This window comes from Leopardus geoffroyi, chromosome X (genome assembly GCF_018350155.1).
Source record: "Leopardus geoffroyi isolate Oge1 chromosome X, O.geoffroyi_Oge1_pat1.0, whole genome shotgun sequence".
Taxonomy (NCBI): Eukaryota; Metazoa; Chordata; class Mammalia; order Carnivora; family Felidae; genus Leopardus; species Leopardus geoffroyi.
The window spans coordinates 81,465,468-81,490,642 of NC_059343.1; the positions used below are offsets into that span (position 1 = coordinate 81,465,468).

The window sequence follows — 25,175 nt, forward strand, 5'->3', positions numbered from 1 at the left end:
AGAATAAGCACTTTAAATGGTTATCTCACTAAATTAGCACAGGAATCTCATAAATAGGTACTATATTTATCCGTCTTTATTCCGATAAGGAAAATGAGACCCAATAATGGCTATCCCTGGTTAGTGCTGATTTGGAAAGATTTTTTTCCCCTTTGCTGGGTTTTTCTATATTACTTGCATATTTTTTAATGGGTATGTATCTTTTTCATAAAAATGTAAAAACTATTATAAAAGTACATTTTCAAATAAGTAACTAAAGATTCCCCAGGGCTTAATCTTGAGCCTTTTTCTCTTTCTATTCTGCACTTTTTCTCTATACCATGTCAACTGCCATAGTTTTGAATACCATCCAGTCAAAAGGCTTGCAAATCTACAGGCGTAACCTCAGATATATTATGAGTTCAGTTCCAGATCACTTCAATAAAGTGAAAATCACAATAAAGTGAATCAAATGAAATTTTTGTTTCTCAGGGCATATAAAAGTTATGTATACACTATGCTGTAGTCTATTAAGTGTGCAATAGCATTATGTCTAAAAAATGTACATACCTTAATTAAAAAGTACTTCATTGCTAAAAAATGCTAACCATCATCTGAGCTTTCAGTGATCATAATCAGTGATCACGGATGACCATAAAAAATATAATAATGAAAAGTTTTTCAGTATTATGAGAATTACCAAATGTGACAGACACAAAGTGAGCAAATGCTATTGAAAAAACGTGGCACCAACAGACTTGATCAATTCAGGGTTGCCACAAAACTTCAATTTGTAAAAAATGCAATATCTGTGAAGCTCAGTAAAGCAAAATACAATAAAATTAAGTATGCCTGTATATTTACACTCCAGGTCCTATCTTCTGACCTCCAAACACATATACCCAACTGCCAACTAGACACCTTTTGTATGCTTCATACATACCTCAAATTCAACATGTCCAAAGCCATACTCATTACCCCAAACTGGTCCTCCTCCATGTTTCCTAATCCCAGTGAATGGCACCACACTCCACCCAAATTCACAAACAAAAAAAAATACATGAATCATTTTTATACCTCCTTTTTTCTCACCTTGTATATCCAATCTATCACCGAGTATGTGCTACCTCTAAAATATACCCCAAATCTGTCTACCACCTCTATTATCACTTCCTTGGTCCAGGCTACCATCATCCTTTGCAATTACCTCCTAACTGATGAACCTTTTAAAATTCTTGTCTCCTCACAATTGATTCTTCTCACAGCAGCCAGAGAGATGCTAATAAATGAAAAAGGAATTGTGTGTCTCTCTTGCTTAAAACCCCTCAATGAATTTCCATTAGAATAAACTTCAAATCCTGTGGCAGAAACTGTGAGTTACCTGCCCAATATGTTTCCTCATTCTATAACAAACTCAGCATTTTGTTAGGAGTAGTAATAGGTTGAGTTGAAAATAAAACCTCCCCAGAGTCCAGTATAGAGAACCCAGTTCTAGCCAATAAGATAAGCAGAAATCTACAATATAGGGATTCCAGGAAAACTCCTATTTTCCTGATGGAAAGAGATAGATTCACCTGTCACATGTCTTTTGCCTTTTACATTATTTTCTTTTTCCTGACTGGGAGTGAAATAGTCATCTTGGAAGCATGAAGATGGAAGCGATGGTCAAAGGATCACAGAAAAAAAATATGGAAGCTTGGGTCCTAGAACTTGTACAAGCCCTGGACTGCTGACACTGAGGTTGTTACCTCAGAAAAATAAACTTCTTATTGTGTTAAGCCACCATAGCTTGGTTTCTTTTACATGCAGCCAAAAACAATCCTAATAGACACAATCTTATATGGGATGGTCCTTTCCCACCTCATCAGCCTTATCTTAAACAACTTTCTTCCTCATTCACTGTATTACAGTCACACTGACTTTCCTTTTACTCTTCAAATACAAGATCTCTTCTGCTTCAGGGTATTTCCATGTGCTGTTCCCTCTGCCTGGGATAATCTTTTCTTCACTCTTCATCAGCTAACATCTACTCATTATTCAGGTCTGAGCTTAAGATATATCTCAGCATGGACTTCCGTGACACCTCCAATTCAAATTAGGTGATTTCATAGCACCCTGAACTTTTCTTTCTTACCATGATTCATAATTTATATTTTTTCTTTATTTACAGGATACAGGATATTTTCCTTTTAGTTTAGCTTTTCGCTCCCCAGCTAGACTCTGAGCTCTATAATGTCAAGGGCTGTGTTTCTCTTGTCCACTACTAAATATATATCTAGCCCTTATAACAGTGATTATCACATAGAGGGCACTGAATAAACAGTGCTAATAAATGACCAATCTGAAAATCCATGTGCTTCATGCAATTTTCTTTGCACTCCTGAATCAGAAGTGATCACACACACACATACACACACACACACACACACACACACACACACCAGCTATGCTTCCAAGGCATATTGCTTTGTCCTCAATTTTAATTAAATACTTTTTAACAAATATGGCACGTTTTAAAATATCTCAAAATCTTCTCAGAAGAAAAACACATATAAATGGGTTGTAATGCAGTATAATAAGTGCAACATTTAAAGTGGTAAGCAAGATACCAAAAAACAAAAAACAAACAAACAAACAAAGAAGGGAAATCTAAGCAAAGAGTATAGCATGTGCAAATGCCCTGCAGTGTGAAAAAGTGCAGGGTCTCAGTATCAATAAAAGGTAAAGTATAAGGAAGGTATTTGAGGCATAATGTCACATTGGGGAGGGGGAAATAATCTAAAACAGTAAACATAAGTTTCTCATGACTTTCTCTTTTTTTCCAAGCTTGGCCAAAAATTGTAAAACAAATGGAATCATGAATTAAATTTCATAAATTACAGAATCAATGTCATGCAAAATTATGCCTGCAACAATTAGAAAATTATTTTTCTTTGAGACATTAGAACATGGATGAAGTCACATGAACATGCTTCATGGCCCTGCCCAGCTGACACCCCTGGTTGGCTCCATCTCTATGAAAGAAATTGTCTAAAATCAAAGCTGGAGTATGGAACCACAAAAGACCCCAAATAGCCAAATTAATATTGAAGAAGAAGACCAAAGCGGGAGGCATTACAATCCCAGACTTTAGCCTCTACTACAAAGCTGTAATCATCAAGACAGCATGGTATTGGCACAAAAACAGACACATCGACCAATGAAAGAGAATAGAGACTCCAGAATTGGACCCACAAAAGTATGGCCAACTAATCTTTGACAAAGCAGGAAAGAATATCCAATGGAAAAAAGACAGTCTCTTTAACAAATGGTGCTGGGAGAATTGGACAGAAACATGCAGAAGGATGAAACTGGACCACTTTCTTACACCATTCACAAAAATAAACTCAAAATGGATAAAGGACCTGAATGTGAGACAGGAAACCATCAAAACCCTAGAGGAGAAAGCAGGAAAAAAACCTCTCTGACCTCAGCCTCAGCAATTTCTTACTTGACACATCTCCAAAGGCAAGGGAATTAAAAGCAAAAATGAACTATTGGGACCTCATGAAGATAAAACTTTTCTACACTGCAAAGGAAACAGCCAACAAAACTAAAAGGCAACCAACAGAATGGGAAAAGATATTTGCAAATGACATATCAGACAAAGGGCTAGTATCCAAAATCTATAAAGAGCTCACCAAACTCCACACCCAAAAAACAAATAACCCAGTGAAGAAATGGGCAGAAAACATGAATAGACACTTCTCTAAAGAAGACATCCAGATGGGCAACAGGCACATGAAAAGATGCTCAACGTCACTCCTCATCAGGGAAATACAAATCAAAACCACGCGTAAGATACCACCTCACTCCAGTCAGAGTGGCTAAAATGAACAAATCAGGAGACTATAGATGCTGGCGAGGATGTGGAGAAACGGGAACCCTCTTGCACTGTTGGTGGGAATGCAAATTGGTGCAGCCACTGTGGAAAACAGTGTGGAGGTTCCTCAAAAAATTAAAAATAGACCTACCCTGTGACCCAGCAGTAGCACTGCTAGGAATTAACCCAAGGGATACAGGAGTACTGATGCATAAGGGCACTTGAACCCCAATGTTTATAGCAGCACTCTCAACAATAGCCAAACTGTGGAAAAAGCCTAAATGTCCATCAACTGATGAATGGATAAAGAAATCGTGGTTTATATACACAATGGAGTACTACGTGGCAATGAGAAAGAATGAAATATGGACCTTTGTAGCAACGTGGATGGAACTGGAGAGTGTGATGCTAAGTGAAATAAGCCATACAGAGAAAGAGAGATACCATATGTTTTCACTCTTATGTGGATCCTAAGAAACTTAACAGAAGACCATGGGGGAAGGGAAGGGAAAAAAAAGCGGTTAGAGTGGGAGAGAGCCAAAGCATAAGAGACTCTTAAAAACTGAGAACGAACTGAGGGTTGATAGGGGGTGGGAGGGAGGGGGCGGGTAGGTGATGGGCATTGAGGAGGACACCAGTTGGGATGAGCACTGGGTGTTGTATGGAAACCAATTTGACAATAAATTTCATATATTGAAAAAAAACTGAGAATAAACTGAGGGTTGATGGGGAGTGGATAGGACGAGAAAGTGGGTGATGGGCATTGAGGAGGGTACCGGTTGGGAGGAGCACTGGGTGTTGTATGGAAACCAATTTGACAATAAATTTCATATTAAATAAATAAATAAATAAATAAAACCATCATATTGCAACAACAACAACAAAAAAAGACATTAGAGGTAATGCTTGGTATCATACTTTTTCATTAAGTTTACTAGGGTGAAGGGCGCCTGGGTGGCTCAGTCGTTGAGCGTCTGACTTCGGCTCAGGTCATGATCTCACGGTCCGTGGGTTCGAGCCCCGCGTCAGGCTCTGTACTGATAGCTTGGAGCCTGGAGCCTGCTTCGGATTCTGTGTCTCCCTCTCTCTCTGCCCCTCCCCTGCTCATGTTCTCTCTCTCTCTCTAAAAAATAAATAAACATTCAAAAAAAAAAGTTTACTAGGGTGAAATATCGCTGTTATATAAGATTTGGTGATACTATTGCTATTGATTGAAATCTGAGTTATAAACGATACCTGATTAAAAACCATTCAAAAGGAAAAATAAAAAATAAAAATTAATTAATTAAATAAATAAATAAAAGCTGGAGAGATAAGCAGAGTCCAGACCATGAAGTCTCTATGATGTCGCCATAAGTAGCTTTGATATTAATTATAGATAATGAATATACAGGAAAGGATTTTAAGCAGGGGAAAGAGTATCCTCAGATTTGAGTCTTAGAAAGATCACCTTGAAAGCGATGGATTGGAGGCAAAGAAACCAGTTAGGATTCTAATGCAACAGTAAAAGTATAAGAACCTCAACTAAGTGGCAATTGTGGATGGAGGCAATAGAACTGGAGAGATAATTCAAAGGCAAAATTGACTGGATTTAATAGCTGATTAAGCATGGGAGTGAACAAGAAAACAAAACTAAGGATCACTTGGACTAATTATTGTGTCATTCAGTGAGGAAGGTAATACAGAAAGAAGAGTATGTTTGGAAGGGGAGATAATTAATTCAGTTTGGGACATGTAATATTAGAGGTGCCTATGAAATACCCAAGTGAAGAGTTCCAACAGGTTAGATAAGACACATGGATCTAGAGCTCTAAAAGAACAGCCTTGGTTAGAGATATGGATTTGAGACCTCTCAAAGACCTAGACTAAAGTTTTAATGGTCAACATAGAGAGGAAAGAATGGCTTTGAAGGATGTAAGAATTTAGAATCCATAAGATTTGGTGACTGATTAAATCAAGGGAATGTGAAAAAGAGGAGGGAGTCTAGGACAAACCTCAGTTTTCTGGTGTTGGAGCCAGGGTGGGTGATGGTTCCACGGTTCCGGGATGAATTGTGCCCTCCATGCTACCAAACTCATATGTTGAAGCCCTAATACCCAGTATCTTAGAATGTAACTGTATTTGGAGATAGGGCTTTTAAAGAGGTAATTAAGGAATAATACGGTTATATGCATTGGCTGTAGCCCAATATGACTGTTGTCTTCATAAGAAGAGATTAGAACATAGACATGCATAGAGTGAGAACGCCATGTGAATATGAAGAAGTCCATCTGCAAAGCAAGGAGAGAGGCTTCAGAAGAAAGCAAGTCTTCTGACACCTTGCTCTTGGATTTCTAGCTTCTAGAGCTGTAAGAATATAAATTTCTGTTGTTTACACCACCCAGTCTATGGTACTTTGTTATAGCAGCTCTATAAAACTAATACAGCAACCAACCAAGATTAAGAATATGGGGGGCAGGGAGGGGCACCTGGGTGGCTCAATCAGTTAAGCGTTGAACTTCAGCTCAGGTCATGATTTCACTTTCAGTGGGTTCGAGTCCCGCATCAGGCTCTGTGCTGACAGCTCAGAGCCTGGAGCCTGCTTTGGAATCTGTTTCACCCTTTTTCTCTGTCCCTCCCCTACTTGTGTTCTGTCTGTCTGTCTGTCTCTCTCTCTCTCAAAAATAAACATTAAAATTTTTTAAAAAAGAATATAGGGGGCATGGAATAGGTTGGGAGAAGAGGGTGTCAAAAGAAGAGTTTGATGTGGGACACATTGAGTTTGAGGTTTCTGAGGTATATCCAGGTAGAGATACTCAAATGGTTTTGAAATTCATGAGATAAAAAGTGGTTATAGATACAGATTTGGAAATCATTGATATGCAGCTGATACTTTATAGGAGTGGGTGAGATCATACAAGAAGTGTATGTAGATTAAGAAGATCATCAAGGATAGAACCACAAAGAATATCAACATTAAGGAACAGACTGAGGAAGAGGATTTAGAAAAGGAAAATAATGAGAGAGCTAGGATGAAGAGAGAGAGAAAAGTTATAAGTAATCTTTTAACCCTGTTTTTAATTAAAATTAGTTGATACCATATTGGTCTCTGTCCTCAAAGAACTTTATCATAGTGGCAGAGGCAGTATCTTATTCATTTCTGAATTTCCAACACCAAGTACAGTGCCTGACATTTAATATTCCTGCAATAAATATTTGTTAAATCACATGGAATTGAAATCAGGACTTCATTCCTTTTTTTTTGTTTTGTTTGCTTATTTCTGGAGTGTGCAGCATGTGTTGCCACTGATATTTTAAGTTCGTAGTGAAAAATCATTTCAATGTGTCCTAGGCTCGGTCCCATTCCAAACCAACCCCCAGGACAATAGTTTTCATTATAACCTTCTGTCTTTGCCAATCAGGATGGAATTCTGTGCACAGAAGTTATATACATATATGGGTATATCTATGTAACAAATCACAGCACAGGAGCCCCCTGGGTTACCTCAGGCTCTGGTATGACATATTTGAGCCATATAAATTCGGCTTCTCCTCTGGCATCTGTTAGCTGACTCACTTGCAACTCCACCTCAGCAGTGGTCTCTCAGTCCTCTCAAAGCAGGAAAAGAGTACTGTGCGCTGAGAGAGCATGGCAAAGAATCCTCCAGAGAACTGTGAGGACTGTCACATTCTAAATGTAAGTTGATTCATATTTTTTCCTTTTTGAGCAGAAGCATGGTTTCACAGATTTATTGTATCGCAATGTGAACATTAAAAAGAGAAATCAAAGGTGATTTTGAATTATGGCTTGCTATTTTAAGAGCTGTTGTATATTGTTTTATTCTCTCTTAGGCAGAAGCTTTTAAATCCAAGAAGATATGTAAATCACTTAAGATTTGTGGATTGGTGTTTGGTATCCTGGCCCTAACTCTAATTGTCCTGTTTTGGGGGGGCAAACATTTCTGGCCGGAGACACCCAAAAAAGTAAGTAAATGCACATATTATCTAATGCTTCTGTTTTGAGTTTGATTGAATTTAATTAGTGCTTGACGTGTATATTACTCTGAAAATGAAAATCATTAAGTCCCTTTTGCATATATTTTCTGGTTTTATGAAGAACTGAATCAAGATTTTGCTTTCTTTCATTTGTGTAATTATTTTGGTAAAGGAAAGTTTGTTTTCTGCATTTCAGTTAATAATGATAAGAGTAGAATTAGCCATTCTTTTATAATGCTTGGGTTTAAGAAGTTAAGACTCCTACTAGAAGCAAATTTTTTACTGTAAGAAAAAATATTTTTCATCTCCCTTTCAATTATCTGGGCAGAAGCTGATGGAAAAGTAATATACAACCACATAAAAAGAAATCACCAGAAATGGCAGCAAAGGATTTTCAGGGATTATGTTTCTGACTTAATGTATCTGTTCTGAGGTCAGGCAGAAAATACCTTTTCAGAAGAAGCAATTCTCATACCTGACTTCACATGCATTTATGACTTAAAAAAAAAACAGCGCTTTTCTGCTCCTCACTAGCCATAATTGTCACTGACCCATGAGATAGTAATGCCACAAGGTAGAAATAAGGGACACCAAGTCATTAATCACAGGTATCTCAGAAAACTTCTGATATTAGGGTAATTTGGTAAACCTGACTGGCCATTGTCGTTGATATTTGTGTACCTTAGTGTTATTGTTATACCCAGACTCACACACAATAGGCAAATTTAGATGTGACCCAAAGAAAGTGGTCCCTTCATGCTAACCATTTCCATTCAAGAGAGAATTAATAAATGTACAAGCTACAAGGTGTGAAGATGGTTTTATGTCTTTGCCACATTTTTCTCTCTGCATGTGGGTTGTTGTTACTGTTGCTATTAATTTGTTATCATGAGATCATAATTTTTATTTGATAACAAATGTAGGAAGAGAAAGGCACATATCCAGGAGGGGGGATGAAAGATAAGAAGAAAATGGGTTTACATAGACTACTGGGAGCCAAAGGAGTGATAAGAACAGAGAGGAAAGAGTATGGATTGATGAAAAAGGAGAGGCAGTGGGGAGAAAATAGAAAATTAACTACACAAGTGTCCAAAAGAAAACAGAGAAATAAGGCACAGCTACCCTTGGATTCTTCACCTTTACTGTCATATCCACTTTCATCTAATCCTAGAGTCTACCTTATCAAGTTTAAGTAAGAGGGAGAATGAAAAGCAAACCAGTCCATCTTTGTCTGCTTTTTTATTTGCACCTTGTTCCAGAATGGATTTCAGGCATCACCCAATGGTTATAGTTAGCCATTTCTCTCATTCTCTCTCTCTCTGTCTCTCTCTGTCTCTCTCTCTTTCTCTCTGTCTCATCTCATCTCATCTCTTGCACTGTGCCCTGCTTCTGAACTACTTTCTGTTCACATATCTTTCTAGAGAAGCCACCTATATTCAGGCTGTCAAGGTGGGCAAAGAAATAGAGATCAGGAAGGAAACAGAAAATGAATAAGAGCGCCAAAATGCATTCCATTCCCATTCTGTTACCATTTAGCTAATTCTCTAGGTGATGTGTTGCCTCACATATTGAATATAGGGTCCTTTTGACAATTATGGGTGAGTTAGAGGACAATAAACCCTTTTGTTCTCCATGGCCATAATGTACTTAACTGAGTGTGGTAGGTAGCTAGCCCTTTTGACCACCTGTACAAGCTTGATTAAACAGTGGGTCAGATGGCCTTTTTTGTGACTGTTAGTACTGCAAATGTTATTTTGAAAGAGTTTATGTGTTTTTCTAAACGTTCAATGTTATTTGCCTCAGTACTATAAATGACAAGTGGGACCTTGCTTTTATCTTGCAAGGTGTCAAACTCACTAACAGGGCCCATGGTTCCCTCTACTTCCATATCATATCATCTTTGTTTCTCACTTCAGTTCTCTTCTTAATGCATTATAAGGAGCAATCCTGTGATTCCTCAAACCAAAACTAAAACCTAGTCAGTGCATGCACAGAAGAGGTCAAGTATGCTATGAAATAAAGTAATCCATCTTGGGATGAAGTAATCCATCTTGGGATGTACTTTTCAGCAAAGGGGTTCTCAGAAATGAACAAAATTATTGTGAGGTAATCTGGTAAAAGATAATATATGTCCCCTGGGTCAAGTTTTCCCACCATGAACAAAGGTTATTTGTTCTCCATTCCAGTGGGGAGCTGTAATTTGTTGTCTTTGATATTTACGTCCTGGCCTTCACCACAAGACCCAGCTGGGTCCGTTGCAAACTCAGGAACCAGCTGGAGATGTGGATGCTTCACTCAGTCCACCACTACCTTTAATTCCCAAAGAGCCCAAGAAACCATCTATGTTTCCAATGACTGAGACTGCCAATAAGCCTGCCTCAGAGCTGACTTATGAATCCTAGGAAGGAAAAAGAAGTCAGATTAGTCTTGGAAGATTTGCAAGGGAAAAGGATCCAGGCACCTTGCACAAAGACTCTCCCCTTAAGAATATGGCTTAGCAACTCAGAGCCTGGAGCCTGTTTCCGATTCTGTGTCTCCCCCTCTCTCTGCCCCTCCCCCGTTCATGCTCTGTCTCTCTCTGTCCCAAAAATAAACGTTGAAAAAAAAATTAAAAAAAAAAAAAGAATATGGCTTAGCAAGAAATGTGGGGCACCTGGGTGGCTCAGTCAGTTGAGCTTCTGACTTCGGCTCAGGTCATGGTCTTGTGGTTTGTGGGTTCGGGCCCTGCATCGGGTTCTGTGCTAACAAACAGCTCAGAGCCTGGAGACTCCTTCGGATTCTATATGTGTCTCTTTCCCCACCACCCCCCGGCCCCCGCTCATGCTCTGCCTCCCTCTGTTTCTCAAAAATAAATAAATGTTATTTAAAAAAAAAAAAGAGTATGGCTTAGCAAGAAACAAAAGTTAACAAATTAAAACCCAGGTTCTTCTGGGCTTTCCTTTACAAGCCTATGGGACCTGTGGGAACCCGTGGAGACAGAATTGTTGATGTTGCTGTGCTTATGGATGGACTGATTTTTTTGTTGTTCTCCTGGGGCTTCCTCCAAGCTCTTAGTGTTTGCTCCTTCAGCCTCCATCATAGCTTCTCTTTATTTTGTGTTTCTTTTTTTTTTTTTTTGACATCTGTTTATAATAAACAGTGTTTATTTAACATCTCACATCTGATGTTGACATTTCCATGCCAGTAAGTCCTCCCCCTCCTTCATTACCTCCCACCTTGATGTGTACAAAAGACCCAGATTCTTGATCCCAAAGTGAGAGTAAGCCATGCTTGATTCCCTCTCCTCACACACCCCAGGCATAAACACATGTGCATGCATACATGTGCAAATGCATACACACACATACACACACTCCAAAAAGAGAAAAGCATCAAAATGAAGTGAAATGAAAGGGACTAAACCTAGGGGAACAGCTGCACTCCCTTACAGGCTCCAGGCCCCTAACCCACAACCACATATAGGAGCCACTTAAGCTGAATGAAAGCCAGACGATCAAATGCTTGTATTCAGCTTTCTCAGCCAAACGGAAGGTACCTATTCAGTCCCAGAGATTTTGAGAATGCATCACAATGAAGCTCCACTTCTAGGCAGTGACTGCCCAAGGATCTTTGAAGCCAATACCCTAGAGAAATATTCTTCCTTTAAAGTTCCCTGCATTACACATTTAACTTGAAGCAATTAGAAGTCAACTCCCCAGCTAATTCATCCAACATGGAGAAAGCAAGTCATAAAAATCCCAGCCCTTATATCAACAATCTATAGATGTAGCACAAACCTTGTAACCTATCCACTCCAATCCTTTGTAAAATGAGGCCAAAGGGTATAAATTAAATAAATGAAATTCTGCCCTTCCTACCGTATCCAGGAACTACCTGGTGACTTTAGGACTCTTTAGAAACCATAAATCCTAAGGCGCACACAGCACTCAAGATTACTGGGGGTATCCTCACAACTCCTCCATACTATCAGTATGAGAAGAGAAGTGGTAAGGATATGTGGGCATCCTTCTGCCTTCTCCCCACCTCAACTGCAAATAATCATTAAGACAGCATCACCCAGGATTGCCAGCTCAATATCATCGTATGCTGAAAATCCTTTGTTCGGAAAAAGCACTTCCTTGCTAAGTCTGGATCTAGCTTTCCTGTGCCTATTTCTCTAATACTAGCATTGGCCAGAGACCCATCTTCTTCTTCAATGCCTCTTCTAGGCACATAAAGAATAAAACTCTCTTTCCTGAGTTCTCTGGGCTTTCCTACACAGCAGTTTGGTGGCTAAAATGTGGGTCTGGAGAAGCATTCATACCTCAAGGAAAAAGTTGGAGTTATAGCTGGAATCTCTTTAGCAGAGGGACTGAGCTTCACCAGATGGTGCCACATTGGCATTTTAAAAAAGAAGGCTTCTCTTCATTTTATTTTCCTCCCAAACCATTGCAGAAGGAAAGTCCACCCTTATACAGACAGCAGCTCTCACTGGGCCAGTTCTTGCTGTAGGTTATTAAGAGGTTAATACCAATCATGTAGATGAGAACTCTGGCTACTAATGGGCACATTCTGATTTAGTCCCTCCATTCTACAAGGCAGCATTTGCTGAGCAACTTACATGGCACCAACAAGGAAAACCTGACTCCTCAGAGGGAACTGTCTTTTAGAGGCTGAGAGTGGGACTGGAGCTGTATAGGGAAAGTAGCCCAGGTGATCAACAGATAATAGCATAGTAGCAGTCCAATCATCAACCTGATAGGTATTAGTCCAAATCTGAGCAAAAGTAATTTTGTCAACTATTCAACATTGCATCTGGCAAGGAGTGGGAGATAAAGATGGGAACTGAACTTCCAGAGAAATTTGGTGACGTGCTCAAGGTCACACAGCTTTTAAGTGGCAGAGTTGAGGCTAGGACTAGAACCTGGTCTAAAGATTCTTTCTACTATTCTTAAGATGCATATAAGAATGAGGGGTGGTGGGGATAGTGGGTATGGGAAAACTTCCCAGCCAACTTGAGTCTGTAGATGAAAGAAATGTTTTTTTTTTTTCTCATTGAAAAAGAGGAATGTTTGTGCTGCTTATGCCAATTTTTTTCAGGGCTGAGAGCTGGTGATTGAAGATGCAGAAGTCCAACTTTGCATAAGAAACAATCTGTCTGCTCTGTGTTGGTAAAGAAATACCCAGAGGCCCTTTAATTCCCACAGGCTAGGTTGGTAATAAAATGGTACAATGCATTCCCTTCCCTTCCTTCCAGCCTAACACCTGATAACCAGCTATTCTGAGCATGTATTTCACCTTTGGAGAGTGTACCTCATAAACAGTAAAGGATGAAGGTGGAGAGAAGAGCAGCTAGATTAATCACAGGCTTTAAGAAACAAACCTAAGCCAAATGTCCTCAAATCCCTTTCAGGAAAGGCTAAAGGCACCTGCCCCCAAAATCGATCCGTCACACTGGGGTCTGAGGCAACAGTATTTTTTTACAAAAACTAATCTCAGAGATTGCCACAAACTGAGGCAAGAAATGGAAGACTGTGAAAGAGGGAAGTTAGGGCTCATTTGTACCTGAGTGGAGGATTTAACTGGAATGAGGAAATAATGTATAAGGGCCAGGGAAGAGAAATGAGTTTGGTTTTGCTCCATGTTTTCTCAGTGTGGTCTTCTTACATCTCTCACCACCTGAACTTAACCACATATCTATTTCATTTCACTTCTGAGTCATATCCCACTCCATAGGCTTCCCTGTCCCACTCCAGTGTCCTTATAGTTAAGATGAGACCTATGTGTGGGTAGAACAGGAACGTATCAGAGTGGTGCTGGAAGGATGCCCTTGCCTCTCAAATATCTCTTATTCCTGGTGTCATTGTGCTTAAAATCCATCATCAGTAATTCATTCTTTTGACTTAAGTATTTCACTCCACTTTTTAAAGAGATAAATACCAATCACGGTCATCTTAGTGTGAAATCATTTGTCAAATTTATTTTTTCTTTGACATAAGGGACCTGAAGCACCATGAGATTCTTTGATGTCTAGACAGGAAACAAAAGGATAGGGGAAGATGGGAAGAAGGGGAAGGACTAAGACAGTACAAAGGAAACAGGATATGAAAAGAACAGAAAAAGGAACCTAGAAACACCAATAATTAACTTTCCCTATTTGCCAATTTGACAGTAGTGTCGTCCTCATCACAGTCTGTCCTTGCTCTGTCCTTCCTGAAGTAAAGCTGAGTTGGGGACAGTGTGAGATGAGCTACTGAGCACCCAGTCATACGTTTCTCAGGCCAGTCATCCTGTCTCTGCTATAGTTAGTGCCTGGAAAGGACAAAACCATTTGGTCCTTTATCTCCAGAAAGACCCTCAGCCCCTGAGCCATTGAGCTTAGTAGAGAGAAAAGTACTTCTGAGGCCAAAGGCATGAGCTCAGTCTTCATATGGGCCAGTGGCGCTTGCATAGCCATTTCCCAGGCAATGTGCTCCACAGGGACCTGGGCGAGACAGTATGTCTGGATTTGCTCAAACCCATCCCCAAACAGTCCAAAGTGGGCCACCAGCATCATCTTCCTAGACAAGGACAGTCTGTTCCAAAAGGACACTTCCGATAGTAGAATTCCATCTGGGTGAATATATAGCTTCCCACTCCCACCCCTTATCCAGGATTCACAAGTAAATGAAGTCATTCTGATCCCACTCCATTTAGCAGCCTATCATTGCTAAAAATAAGCCAATAATGTGGTTAATGAATGTGATCAGAATGGACCCCTTCTCTCCCACGAAATCAAACCAAACTAAAGAAAAACCCAAAAAACCTCTTTGAAGGAATGTTGAAAGTAATCAAGATCTGCTGAGCTTGGCAGTTTCCAATAGTTTTCATCTAGCAAGGTGTCCAAGTGAAGTACATTGCCAACAGTGCAGGAAAAGTCATTCCACAGAAGTACACTGAAATTCTAAATGTCACCGGTATGGTTCCATAGTCTTCTACCAATGATTGAAAATACAGCCTGTATTTTTTTCTTTTGCCCAGGTAGGCAGCATTCCAACATCCCCTAGTCTCTAACTTCATTTTTCCATGCAATAATCCATCAGTGGTGCTGCTCATGAAACAAACACCCCACCCCACCCCCAATGACTAGTAGTGTCGACATTTGTCTCAACAATGTATAGTACTTCTAAAGAAATTCCCTCCCATTAGGAGATCTGACAAGACTGGATCTGAAGTAGATGCCTCTCTCCTCTACTTAGGTCAGGCCTACTTAGAGTTCAATTTCTTGCCATAGGTAGACATTTCTCAAGCTGGCTGCAGAGCTGAAATTGAGGAAATATTTACAACTAGAAGCAAATAATAAGCCTAAAGGAATTTGTTTGCTACCTGTCACAAACCAGGCCAGAATTCCTGAGTTAACTCTGCAGTTGCTGAAAGGTTGTAAATACCATTTTCCTTCCCCTTTTAAAGTATGGTGTCTTAAAAGACCTTGCCAATGTTTAAAATCTCTTTATGAAGCTGAGAATCTGTCCCTGATGGGAAAAACATATGCTGTATAGTTAATATTTAATTTAGTATACCCAGTACTTAAATACTGACCCTGTCCAAGGCACTGCAGAGCTACAAAGAAGTAAATGACATTATTGCTTCTTATTCAGCAGCTACAAAGACTTTTAACACTTGAAGCAACATTGTTTCTACAAACCCTTCTAACTTGTTTTTCTAGTTGAGCTAGGGAGAATTTGACCTGGTTAAACTAACATTCAGTCACAGACACCCACAGACATTAAAAAGCATCCCGACCCAGTATAAGCTCTGAAAGGCCTTCTGTCACTGGAAGCCATATCATTAGAAAGCAACATTGGCTCTATAAATGACTTGTTTTAGGGGAATTTTCATTTACCAAATGTTTTTTGTAAGGAAAACTAAGTAGGAAAAAACTTGATAGCAGGAAGCATCCTAACAACAGGAATAAGAGATTTCCACCTGGCAATATCAGGTCTGGCTTGGTTTGTGACAGGTAGCATATTACTTTAGGTTTGTTATTTGCTTCTAGCTACAAATATGTCATCAGTTATGGGTAATGGGCTTACTCCTAAACTGGGACACTTGATGGGACTGGTTCTCTTGGTCCTAAGAAAAAATTACCTCTTGTAGAGGGCCAGAGAGAATCTGGAGTTTTGCTTCAACCACTCAGGAACAACCTGATAAAGAAGCCTTTTCAAGGCACTATTCTTGTATGATACCATATTACTTAGTGCAGGGAACTTGACACAATTGTCGAATTCTATATATATTCAAGTATAATACATTTCTACATATATTCAAGTATAATATACTTGAAGCCAACTGAATTAGGTTTGGAAAACAAAACTCAGGAATAAACTGAGTGGGTTTAGTTAGCCCATAAAAGAGACGGTCAGGGGAAGGCAATAAATGTATCCTGGAGTCGAAATGGAAGGAAAAGAAGCAGTTGAGGTTAGATAAGAGTATTACCTAATATTGGCCGAGGAGAATGGTCTTCAGATTCTAAAAAAGACCCAAGACTGCTGAGGCAATATTAAAATCCTGGTTAGATAAGGAGATAAAGAGCAATACCTAAGCATTCTACATGTGTTTAAATCTGTTTCTCAGCCCCTAATGAATTTCATGGGGAGAGGGGGTGAACACTACTTGGAAGGGAAGTGGTAACTTAAAGAAGCAGCAGCAGTTTTACATGATCCCTCTGCTTAACGTAAGGGAAAAATACTTTACAGGCTGGTTTGCAAAAATATCATTCACTATTTAATCAAGGCTGCCAAGAAAAAATGTTGGAATTTTAGTGATTAGTTCAGCAACTTGGGTTGAATACAAAATACTGGCTCTGAAGGGATCCCCATATCAGCTTCAGTGCCAAGAAGAACCTCACTTTAATCTTGAGTCTCAGAGAATTCCCAATGGTAAGCTGCTGAGATGGCACCTCACCACAAAGGCTCCAGAAACAGAAGGTGCCCCAGATATTACCCAATTAAAGTGTCTTATGAAGGGACACACTGAGTATCTTAGAGCTTGTTTTCCTCTGTTCTTCCAGACATATGACATGGAGCACACTTTCTACAGCAATGGAGAGAAGAAGAAGATTTACATGGAAATTGATCCAGTGACCAGAACTGAAATATTCAGAAGTGGAAATGGTACTGATGAAACATTGGAAGTACATGACTTTAAAAATGTAAGTTGGTTATTCCACCCCTCAAGGTTTCCCACTTAAAATATTAGAACATTTGAGTCAAGTTAAAAAATAGCCTTTAGCCTCCACTGAGTTTGTAAAACAAAAGCTTTCCCTTTGAATTCAAATTTTGCCATCCTGGGGCCTTAATAGATCATGGACCTCGTTAACTGTCACTATTTCAGGAAGGTCTATTTTTTTGTCTGTTTATAGGGTTACACTGGCATCTACTTTGTAGGTCTTCAAAAATGCTTCATCAAAACTCAGATTAAAGTGATTCCTGAATTTTCTGAACCAGAGGAGGAAATAGATGAGGTAAGTAAGAATATTAATAGCGGTAGGAAAAGCCATCATTTATTGGGTGTTAACTATATGCCAGACATTGTACTAAATGCTTTACTCTCATTTGATGCTTACAATGACCCTACAGAGAGGTGCTATTATTATCCTCACTTTCCAATGAGGAAACTGAGTTCAGAACCAAAATGTGACTTTTCCAAGGTCACACAACTAGTGAGGAGCAGATTGGGATCTTGAACTTGGGCCTTTTGAAAAACGAAAGTTCATGCTATTAGGAGCAACACTATACTTTTATACCTGGGTAGCCATTAACATTCTGTACATTTGCTTCTAAACCAAAGATTTCTAGTAAGATGTGTGAGCCAGAGGAACTAAAGCAATCCTGCTTAAAGATAAAGTCTTAAAAAGAAAAGTCCCAAGGCCACCTGAGATCCTTGCCACTTTTATAACACTGTGGCATTCACCTATTTAAAAGATTCCAGTTCATTCACTTTACCATTGTATGCTAGACTCTGCTAATGAAATAATCTGCATTTAACCTCACTAGGAAAGGCAAAAGCAAAGAAGGTAAGAACCGCAGTGTAATAACCAATTCTCTGAAAACACACTGTCAGGCCAAGGTAAGGCAACCTAAGATACTGGTGCAATCACTAAATGGCCCCTGAAAACCTAGTGGGGGATGGAGGATTATTCACTAAAACACACCTATCATTAAAGCCCTTGAGGCTCTTAATGCTTTCCTGATATTCCTCCTGTAACTAAAGTATGTTGCTATCAGTGAAGGAATAAGGGGAACCTTAGCTAAAGCCATATTGTGGCAGCATATTCCCACTGTAGCCAGAAAGAAACAATTATTTGTTTGGTTTATTTGGTTTTCTTTTAGTGTTTAACTGGCAAATGTAAAATGAAATTATGGCAATGGCACAGTGGCCTCTCTATGTACTGTAAAGACCTCTTTCTTCTTTCTCTCCCCCATTTTTTCACTATTTTCCTATATAGCTCTTTCTATTTTAATTCTCATCTACCCATTTATTTTTTTCTTCCCTTTTTCTATTTTTTGGGGGGTTATGTGGGATAGGGAGCCCTTTATCCTTTCCTTTACCCAAGTCTCAGAACTGTCATTGGCTCCCCCAGACATGCCACTGGTCTCCTTATGGCCAGGGAAATTACAGACCCTTGTTACTAGAATTGCCAAGGAAAAAAAGAAACTTTCCCAGAGACAATGCTGTGTTCTCAAGGTCTATGGTAGTGAAAAATTTTGGTGATTAAAAAAAAGCATAAATTCAATGCATCCGAGGAACAGAACAACTTCCAGGATATTAGGAATTACTGCCTAATTAGGAATTAGGCAAGGATAAGATGAAGGGAGAGTCAATAGGAGAAAAAGGCAGTACATGTTGCTTTTTTTTTTTTTTTACAGAAAATAATGTTAACATTTGAGTAGGGCCAGCCAGCAATAAAACCTTGAACTAATACAACAGGATTTATTTTTCTGAAAAAGATAAAGGCAAAGGCTCATAATGTCTCATTTTGGCCCTAATTTATTCTTCAATTAATTTTGCCAAATCTTTTAAATAACATAAGTATTTATCTCATGATAGTGAGATTACTTTTATCTTCAATTATATATATTCAGGCTACAGATTTTTTATGAGTTAAGTTTGCAGTTCTGGATGACAAAATCCCTCTTATTCTGTTCTCACCACTGTATCTATGGTTTGTGCATGCTAAACATACAGAGCAGGTATATAAATAGCCCTGATTTTGCTAACAAAGCTAGTCAGCATACCAACCTCATTTTCTACAATCCGTTTCAACACATCCCAAGGTCTTTACAGACTCAAAGTTGAAGAAGCTAAGACTTGAGAGTTTTAAATAACTAGGGAAAAATTATAGAAAGCCATATTTCAGAGAACGTATTAATAAAAACACTGAAATCATAAAGCTAGAAAGAAACAAAAAAGAAAAGTAAAAGCCTTATTAAGAGTAGGGAAAATGTTGGGGTGCCTGGGTGGCTCAGGTGGTTAAGTGTCTGACTCTTCATCTTGGTTCAGGTAATGATCTCACAGTTCATGAGATTGAGCCCCACATTGGGCTCCACACTGTCGGTGCTGGACCTATTTGAGATTCTCTCTCTCCCTCTCTCTCTGCCCATCCCCCATCTGCTCTCTTTCCTTCTGTCTTTCTCTCTCTCTCTCAAAATAAATAAATAAACATTAAAAAAATTTTTTGAAGAGTAGGGGGAAATGTCAAGGCCCAAAAGACAAGTGAGTAAGAAAGTAGGTACATAGATCAACTACTTCCAATACAAGAAACTGAAGAGAAGGCAGTGTTCTTGACAATATAAGAAAAGCTACCTAAAGAAAAATACACTGTGAGACAAACTCTAAGCATCTAGAATGAAAGGAGTAAAACAACAGTAAGGCCAGTGAAGTCACAATCTAAAGACTGGACTGTAACACACAAAAAAAGACATCTTTTACACTACAACTAGCCACCATTAACAGGCAAATCTTGTAAAACCAAAATAGTAAGTTCGACTGCTATTTAATTGATCTCACTAGTTTGGATTATAGGAGCTTTTTCAGCTTGAGATCAAATCCTGCTTGCAATCTTAGTTGCAAGCCTAAAACAAGGCAGGCACTCACAACATCCATTTAAAAGAGCAAAAACAAATGTAAATCAGTCAGGGTTCCAGAAGCCCAATTAAAACATATATGGCCCAGTGGGAGGCCCAGAAAAACGATGGATAACCTTCCTAACTGTAAGTGAAATATTAGCAGAGCAAACTCCTGGTACAGTGAGTAGCCTTACTGTTAGACCTGAGAGAGGGATCAATTTTTAACTCTCTCAAAGGCACCTACTGTATGCACATACACAGCTAGTTCACAGACAGCCCTGGGATTGGAATTGTTATCCAAACTTAAAATAGAGTGTTTTCCAGTATTCCATAATGTCTCACTCATTTTATTAATTTCTCTGCCTATCCCCACCCTGAACTTCTCTCAGAATGAAGAAATTACCACCACTTTTTTTGAACAGTCTGTGATTTGGGTCCCAGCAGAAAAGCCTATTGAAAACCGAGACTTTCTGAAAAATTCCAAAATTCTGGAAATTTGTAATAATGTGACCATGTATTGGATCAATCCCACTCTAATAGCAGGTATGACCTCCTTCTCCTCCTCCTCTTTCCAAAGTCAGTAACAGGTTAATGTTCCCATCATTTAGAAACTACATTTCTAGGAACACAAATGATCAGCTTGTATCTTAGATGAAACTGTATATGCTCACCACCAAGGGAGGAAGGAATTTCTCACAGCCAAGTTATAAATCAGATAAATCAATGCTGACAGGCTTTTAAATATCCCAGCAAAGTTAATGCCACCCTAATGTGACTAGTGATAGCAAAAAAGTAATCTTTCTTTGCACATCTATATTCATTGCAGTTGGGATATCAGACTATTGCTCAAACCACTGTGTACCCAACCCAAGAACAGAAGAGAGGAGCCAAAACAATTTTCTGTTGTCACAAGAATGATTCTCTGTGTTGACTGGTGGCATTCTCCCCAGAAGACAGGACAGTCATTGTAATACAAATTTCTTTGTGGCTGTTTTAGGAATCACTATAAAAGTAATTGAGGGCTAGAGATCTACAGTAGAAGAGGTCAGCTCTCAACTTCCAATCAGCTCATAGAAAAGGCAAAGGTCTCTGGACGTCTTATTCTTCCCAGCTAATATAGAATTTGACCTCCCTCATTCTAGACAGAATAAATTACTATTTATTCAAGAGAGACCACTCTTACCAAACCAAGAAGCTATTGGTACTTTTTGGCAGCTTAAAAAAAGAGGCAACTAAAGACAATGTGATATTCTGGATTGGATGCTAAAACTTCTGCTTCAACATTCTTTTTCTAAAAGACATTAATGGAAATAATGATGAAATCTGAATAAAGTCTATAGTTTAGTTAACAGAATTGTATCAATACTAATTTCTTAGTTTTCATAATTGTACCAAGGTTATTTAAGATGCTAATGTTAGGAGAAACTGGATAAAGGGTATATAGGAACTCTGTACAATCATTGCAACTATTCTGTAAATGGAGGATTATTCATAAATAGAAATTTTTTTAAAAAAACCATTTTAAGACAGGAAAGAGAGGAGAAAGCAGGGGAAGACAGAGGGCACTAAATCAAATCCAGCAATCAAAAAATATTTACTCAGCACTTATCAAAGGTAAAATCATTGTTGGGAGACACCTAAGTCCCCTCTCCTGGTTTTTAAAATTAGGGTGCTAGTAAGGCAAACAGTAAGTATTCAATGCCAAATGAGCAAAGAAGAGATCTGCGTACATGGGAATAGTCAGATTTGTTTGGGGGAAAATCTCTTTATAATTGCAGCTGAAGGAGTTTGGAAAAGTGGTTCATGCTTGCCTAAATGATGGCATTGACAAGATAATGAAAATCTCTATTCCCAACACCATAACCCCAAAGACTTCTTTTGGGAACCATTTGCAAAGGAGGTGCATCAAAACTTTGTGTTTATTCCCTTAGTTTCAGAGTTACAAGACTTTGAGGAGGATGGTGAAGATCTTCACTTTCCTACCAATGAAAAAAAAGGGATTGAACAAAATGAGCAGTGGGTGGTCCCTCAAGTGAAGGTGGAAAAGACCCGCCATGCCAGACAAGCAAGTGAGGGAGAACTTCCAATAAATGACTATGTAAGTTACATTCATGTCACTCTGTTAGAGGGACAGCAAAGAGCCCTCAAAAAACTCACTACTCCTTAGATCAAAGTCATTAAAAGGTGCATGGTCATTGTTTTAACAAAAAATATTTAAGAAACTTGTAATCCCTAAGGGACTCATTCATAATCAATCTTGATCAATCTTGATCAGACTAAGGAATTTAGTTTCTCACCAGTCCCCAGTTCATGTAGTCTTATAGTCCTTCCCTGCTTGGTGGGCCTTTTCTTAGTGAACCTTACCCTCCAACCATGGTTTATTCTTCTTTCAGACTGAAAATGGAATAGAATTTGACCCCATGCTGGATGAGAGAGGTTATTGTTGTATTTACTGCCGCCGAGGCAACCGCTACTGCCGCCGTGTCTGTGAACCCTTGCTAGGTTACTACCCATATCCATACTGTTACCAAGGAGGGCGGGTTATCTGTCGTGTAATTATGCCTTGCAACTGGTGGGTGGCCCGCATGCTGGGGAGGGTCTAATGGCAAGTTTGAGCTCAAGTGCTTAAACTTCTGGCAGCCAACATATAATAAATGCATGCTATTCAATGAATTTCTGCCTATGAGGCATTTGGCTCCTAGTAGCCAGTACTCCAGAATTACTTGTAGGTAATTTCTCTCTTCATGTTCTAATAAACTTTTACATTATCATCAATGGCCTGATTGCTGTTGAATACACTAGGTAAATGTTTACTAAGAATATTTCCTGCAACTGAAATGGAGTAGATCTGTCTAACATGGATGACAATGATGAAAACTTGCATTGTATCAGGTTTGGGGAGTAGGAAAGGGCAAAGAATAAGGATTCTCAAATATCGTAGTTTACTATGTTGTATTGAGAAAGTAGAAATGAGGGGCTGATAATAAAATGTCCCCATAATTGATGCATAAAAAAACTTGTCCTCTTGTGCATAGCCCCAGTGTTTAATTATCTGAGAGACATATTGTGGTCTTGCTCAAGCATCTGTTAAGCTGCTGGCCAGGCACTGAGTCACAGCAGGCCAGCACTAAAATGTTCCAAGTGCTCAGACTCAGCAAAGGAGAAAGGTAACCTAGCAAAAAGGGTCCCAGGCTCTCCTCCAATAAACAGGAACTCAACTTTGGACACATTCAACATTTATAACCTTCAGTCTGACTTCTTTTTAGATTAGGGTCTGGTTACATAAGTTTCCAAGGCAATTGTCTGGAAAGGGGGAATCCATAAATATCATTCACAAAAATAGGCATCATAGCAAATCACCCAGCTGAGGAAACAAATGGGATTTTTCCCCCTCCAAAACCACAAGGAACTAGCAGCATGCCACTTTCCTTTTTTTTTTTTTTTTAATGTTTATTTTTGAGAGAGTGTGTGTGTGTATGTGTGTGTGGGATTGGGTAAGGGGCAGAAAGAGTGAGACACAGAATCTGAAGTAGGCTCCAGGCTCTGAGCTGTCAGCACAGAGCCTGACGCAGGGCTCAAACTCACATACTGTGAGATCATGACCTGAGCTGAAGTCGTAGGCTTAACTGACTGAGCCACCCAGGCGCACCTAGAAGTATGCCACTTTTTTAAAGGAAGGGTAAGGCCTAGTTTCTGATCACATGACACTTTGCTTGGGAAAGGGAAAAGGGTAATAAGAGAGAGAAAAAGCAGTGGTTAGAAGATAATATTAACCTTGATGTCCCAGCCAGTTGTAGCTTCAAAATTCCTGTCTACCAATCTGTCACACCTTCTAGTCTCATTTGACTTTAGTCCCTCCATTGCTCAACTCCTAGGTTAATGTGTCATGAGAATATCTGTCACTTTCCATCAGAAAAGCATTTCTAAAGAGTAAAGTCTTCACCAAGATGCCTGTGGGCCAGGAGTCATTTCCCCCATTTTAATAGTTGAAAAAGCAAATAGAAACAGATTTGCCCAAGGTTAAGATTAGCCAGTCATTGATAATTAGCATGCATACCATACTTGGATTACAATTTCCACAGAATGAGAGCACAATAAAACATATATAACAATGCAGCATCACTGCTTCCCTAAGCCCAGCCTCCCCATCATAAGAAACGACACCAAATCAACTCTGACCCTCCACACCAGAGACCTTGTAGTAATTCTAATGTTCCCTGTCCTCCACTCCAGTCTCTCACCAAATACTGCCAGCTTGCCCTCCTAAACCACCCCTCAATTATGCTTATAGTCTCAGCCACAGGTTATTTCTTAGCACAGCTGTCACAACTTCCTCCCTACTGAAGTCCCCAGGCTGTGGACTGAAGCTAGGACAAATGCTTTTAGATACAGTTAATTTTTCACTTACAGATTTTATGAATGCCATTTCCTTTCCTGAAAGTCTATAGTGGCTACTTACTACATTAAGAATTGAGCCTAACTTGCATTCATATAGTCCTTCCTCAAACCACTCTCAACCACCACTTCCTATCACTTTTCTCCTGATACACTACCCACCCCTTTGCTTGTCTCAATCACATTAGCTTCATGCTCCATTTGTGCAGCCATTCCATCTCCTTCACAAACTTTTCTCTCACTAATTTGTGGAAATTTAAAAAACCCACTTTTTTCTTACCTAAACATGAAACTTAAATCCTCTCTACTTCATACTATGCCTATGTAAGTTAATATATCACTCAATGCACACATCATTTACGTAGGATTTTAATGTGCAAGTTCTAGAAGAGAACTCTCCCCCATTTTGCTCTGTTCAGAACCTAGCACAGTACCAAAAGCATGCAAGTGGCTTTTCCATTTTTATTATTGAAAGCAATGAGAAAACAGGGAAGAAGTTCAAACAAAACAGGAGGTTATAGAAGAGCACAACTATGAGATTGTTTAGAATATTATTACCGAAAGTTGGCTGTGAGTTCTAGTGAAATTTAGGATGAAAGTTCTTATGTTACTTAAATCCATTTTTGTATTCCTTATCTTTTGACACAGTCCATTTCTAGAAGTATGAAGAATTCTTCTAATCCCAGAATGATCTAAAGTATCAATGATTTCCCACAGCTGATTATCTATTTCCATTATAATGCAGGCCTTTTGCATTTTCTTCAGAATTTTCAATGATTCCGTGTATAAAAAAGAAAAAAAGGCAAAAACCACATCTGCCATGAAACCACAAGAAATATCATATTACCTTTCAGATTCTTTGGGGTTCTAAATTCCAA

The 25,175-nt window shown here is 39.0% G+C and overlaps 1 protein-coding gene across 2 annotated transcripts; it reads left to right on the forward strand.

Annotated features, from left to right (window-relative positions):
- The first annotated feature begins 7,380 nt into the window (after positions 1-7,380).
- Positions 7,381-22,677, forward strand: TNMD (tenomodulin). Of its 2 annotated transcripts, XM_045471062.1 has the most exons (7): positions 7,381-7,517; positions 7,673-7,804; positions 16,845-16,985; positions 17,196-17,297; positions 20,292-20,445; positions 21,834-22,000; positions 22,296-22,677. In XM_045471062.1, exons 1-7 carry the CDS (start codon positions 7,470-7,472, stop codon positions 22,503-22,505), a joined length of 954 nt encoding a protein of 317 aa, XP_045327018.1. In that variant the 5' UTR covers positions 7,381-7,469; the 3' UTR covers positions 22,506-22,677. The 2 variants fall into 2 exon arrangements, with proteins under 2 accessions (XP_045327018.1, XP_045327019.1); XM_045471063.1 differs by lacking the exon at positions 17,196-17,297.
- Positions 22,678-25,175: the final 2,498 nt, after the last annotated feature.

Bases quoted from the DNA above. Each gene is read 5' to 3' on its own strand.
- TNMD (XM_045471062.1), top strand. From the start codon at position 7,470: ATGGCAAAGAATCCTCCAGAGAACTGTGAGGACTGTCACATTCTAAAT. The intron at 7,805-16,844 runs GTAAGTAAATGC...CTGTTCTTCCAG, and splicing joins GGCCGGAGACACCCAAAAAA to ACATATGACATGGAGCACAC. The intron at 17,298-20,291 runs GTAAGTAAGAAT...AACTTCTCTCAG, and splicing joins CAGAGGAGGAAATAGATGAG to AATGAAGAAATTACCACCAC.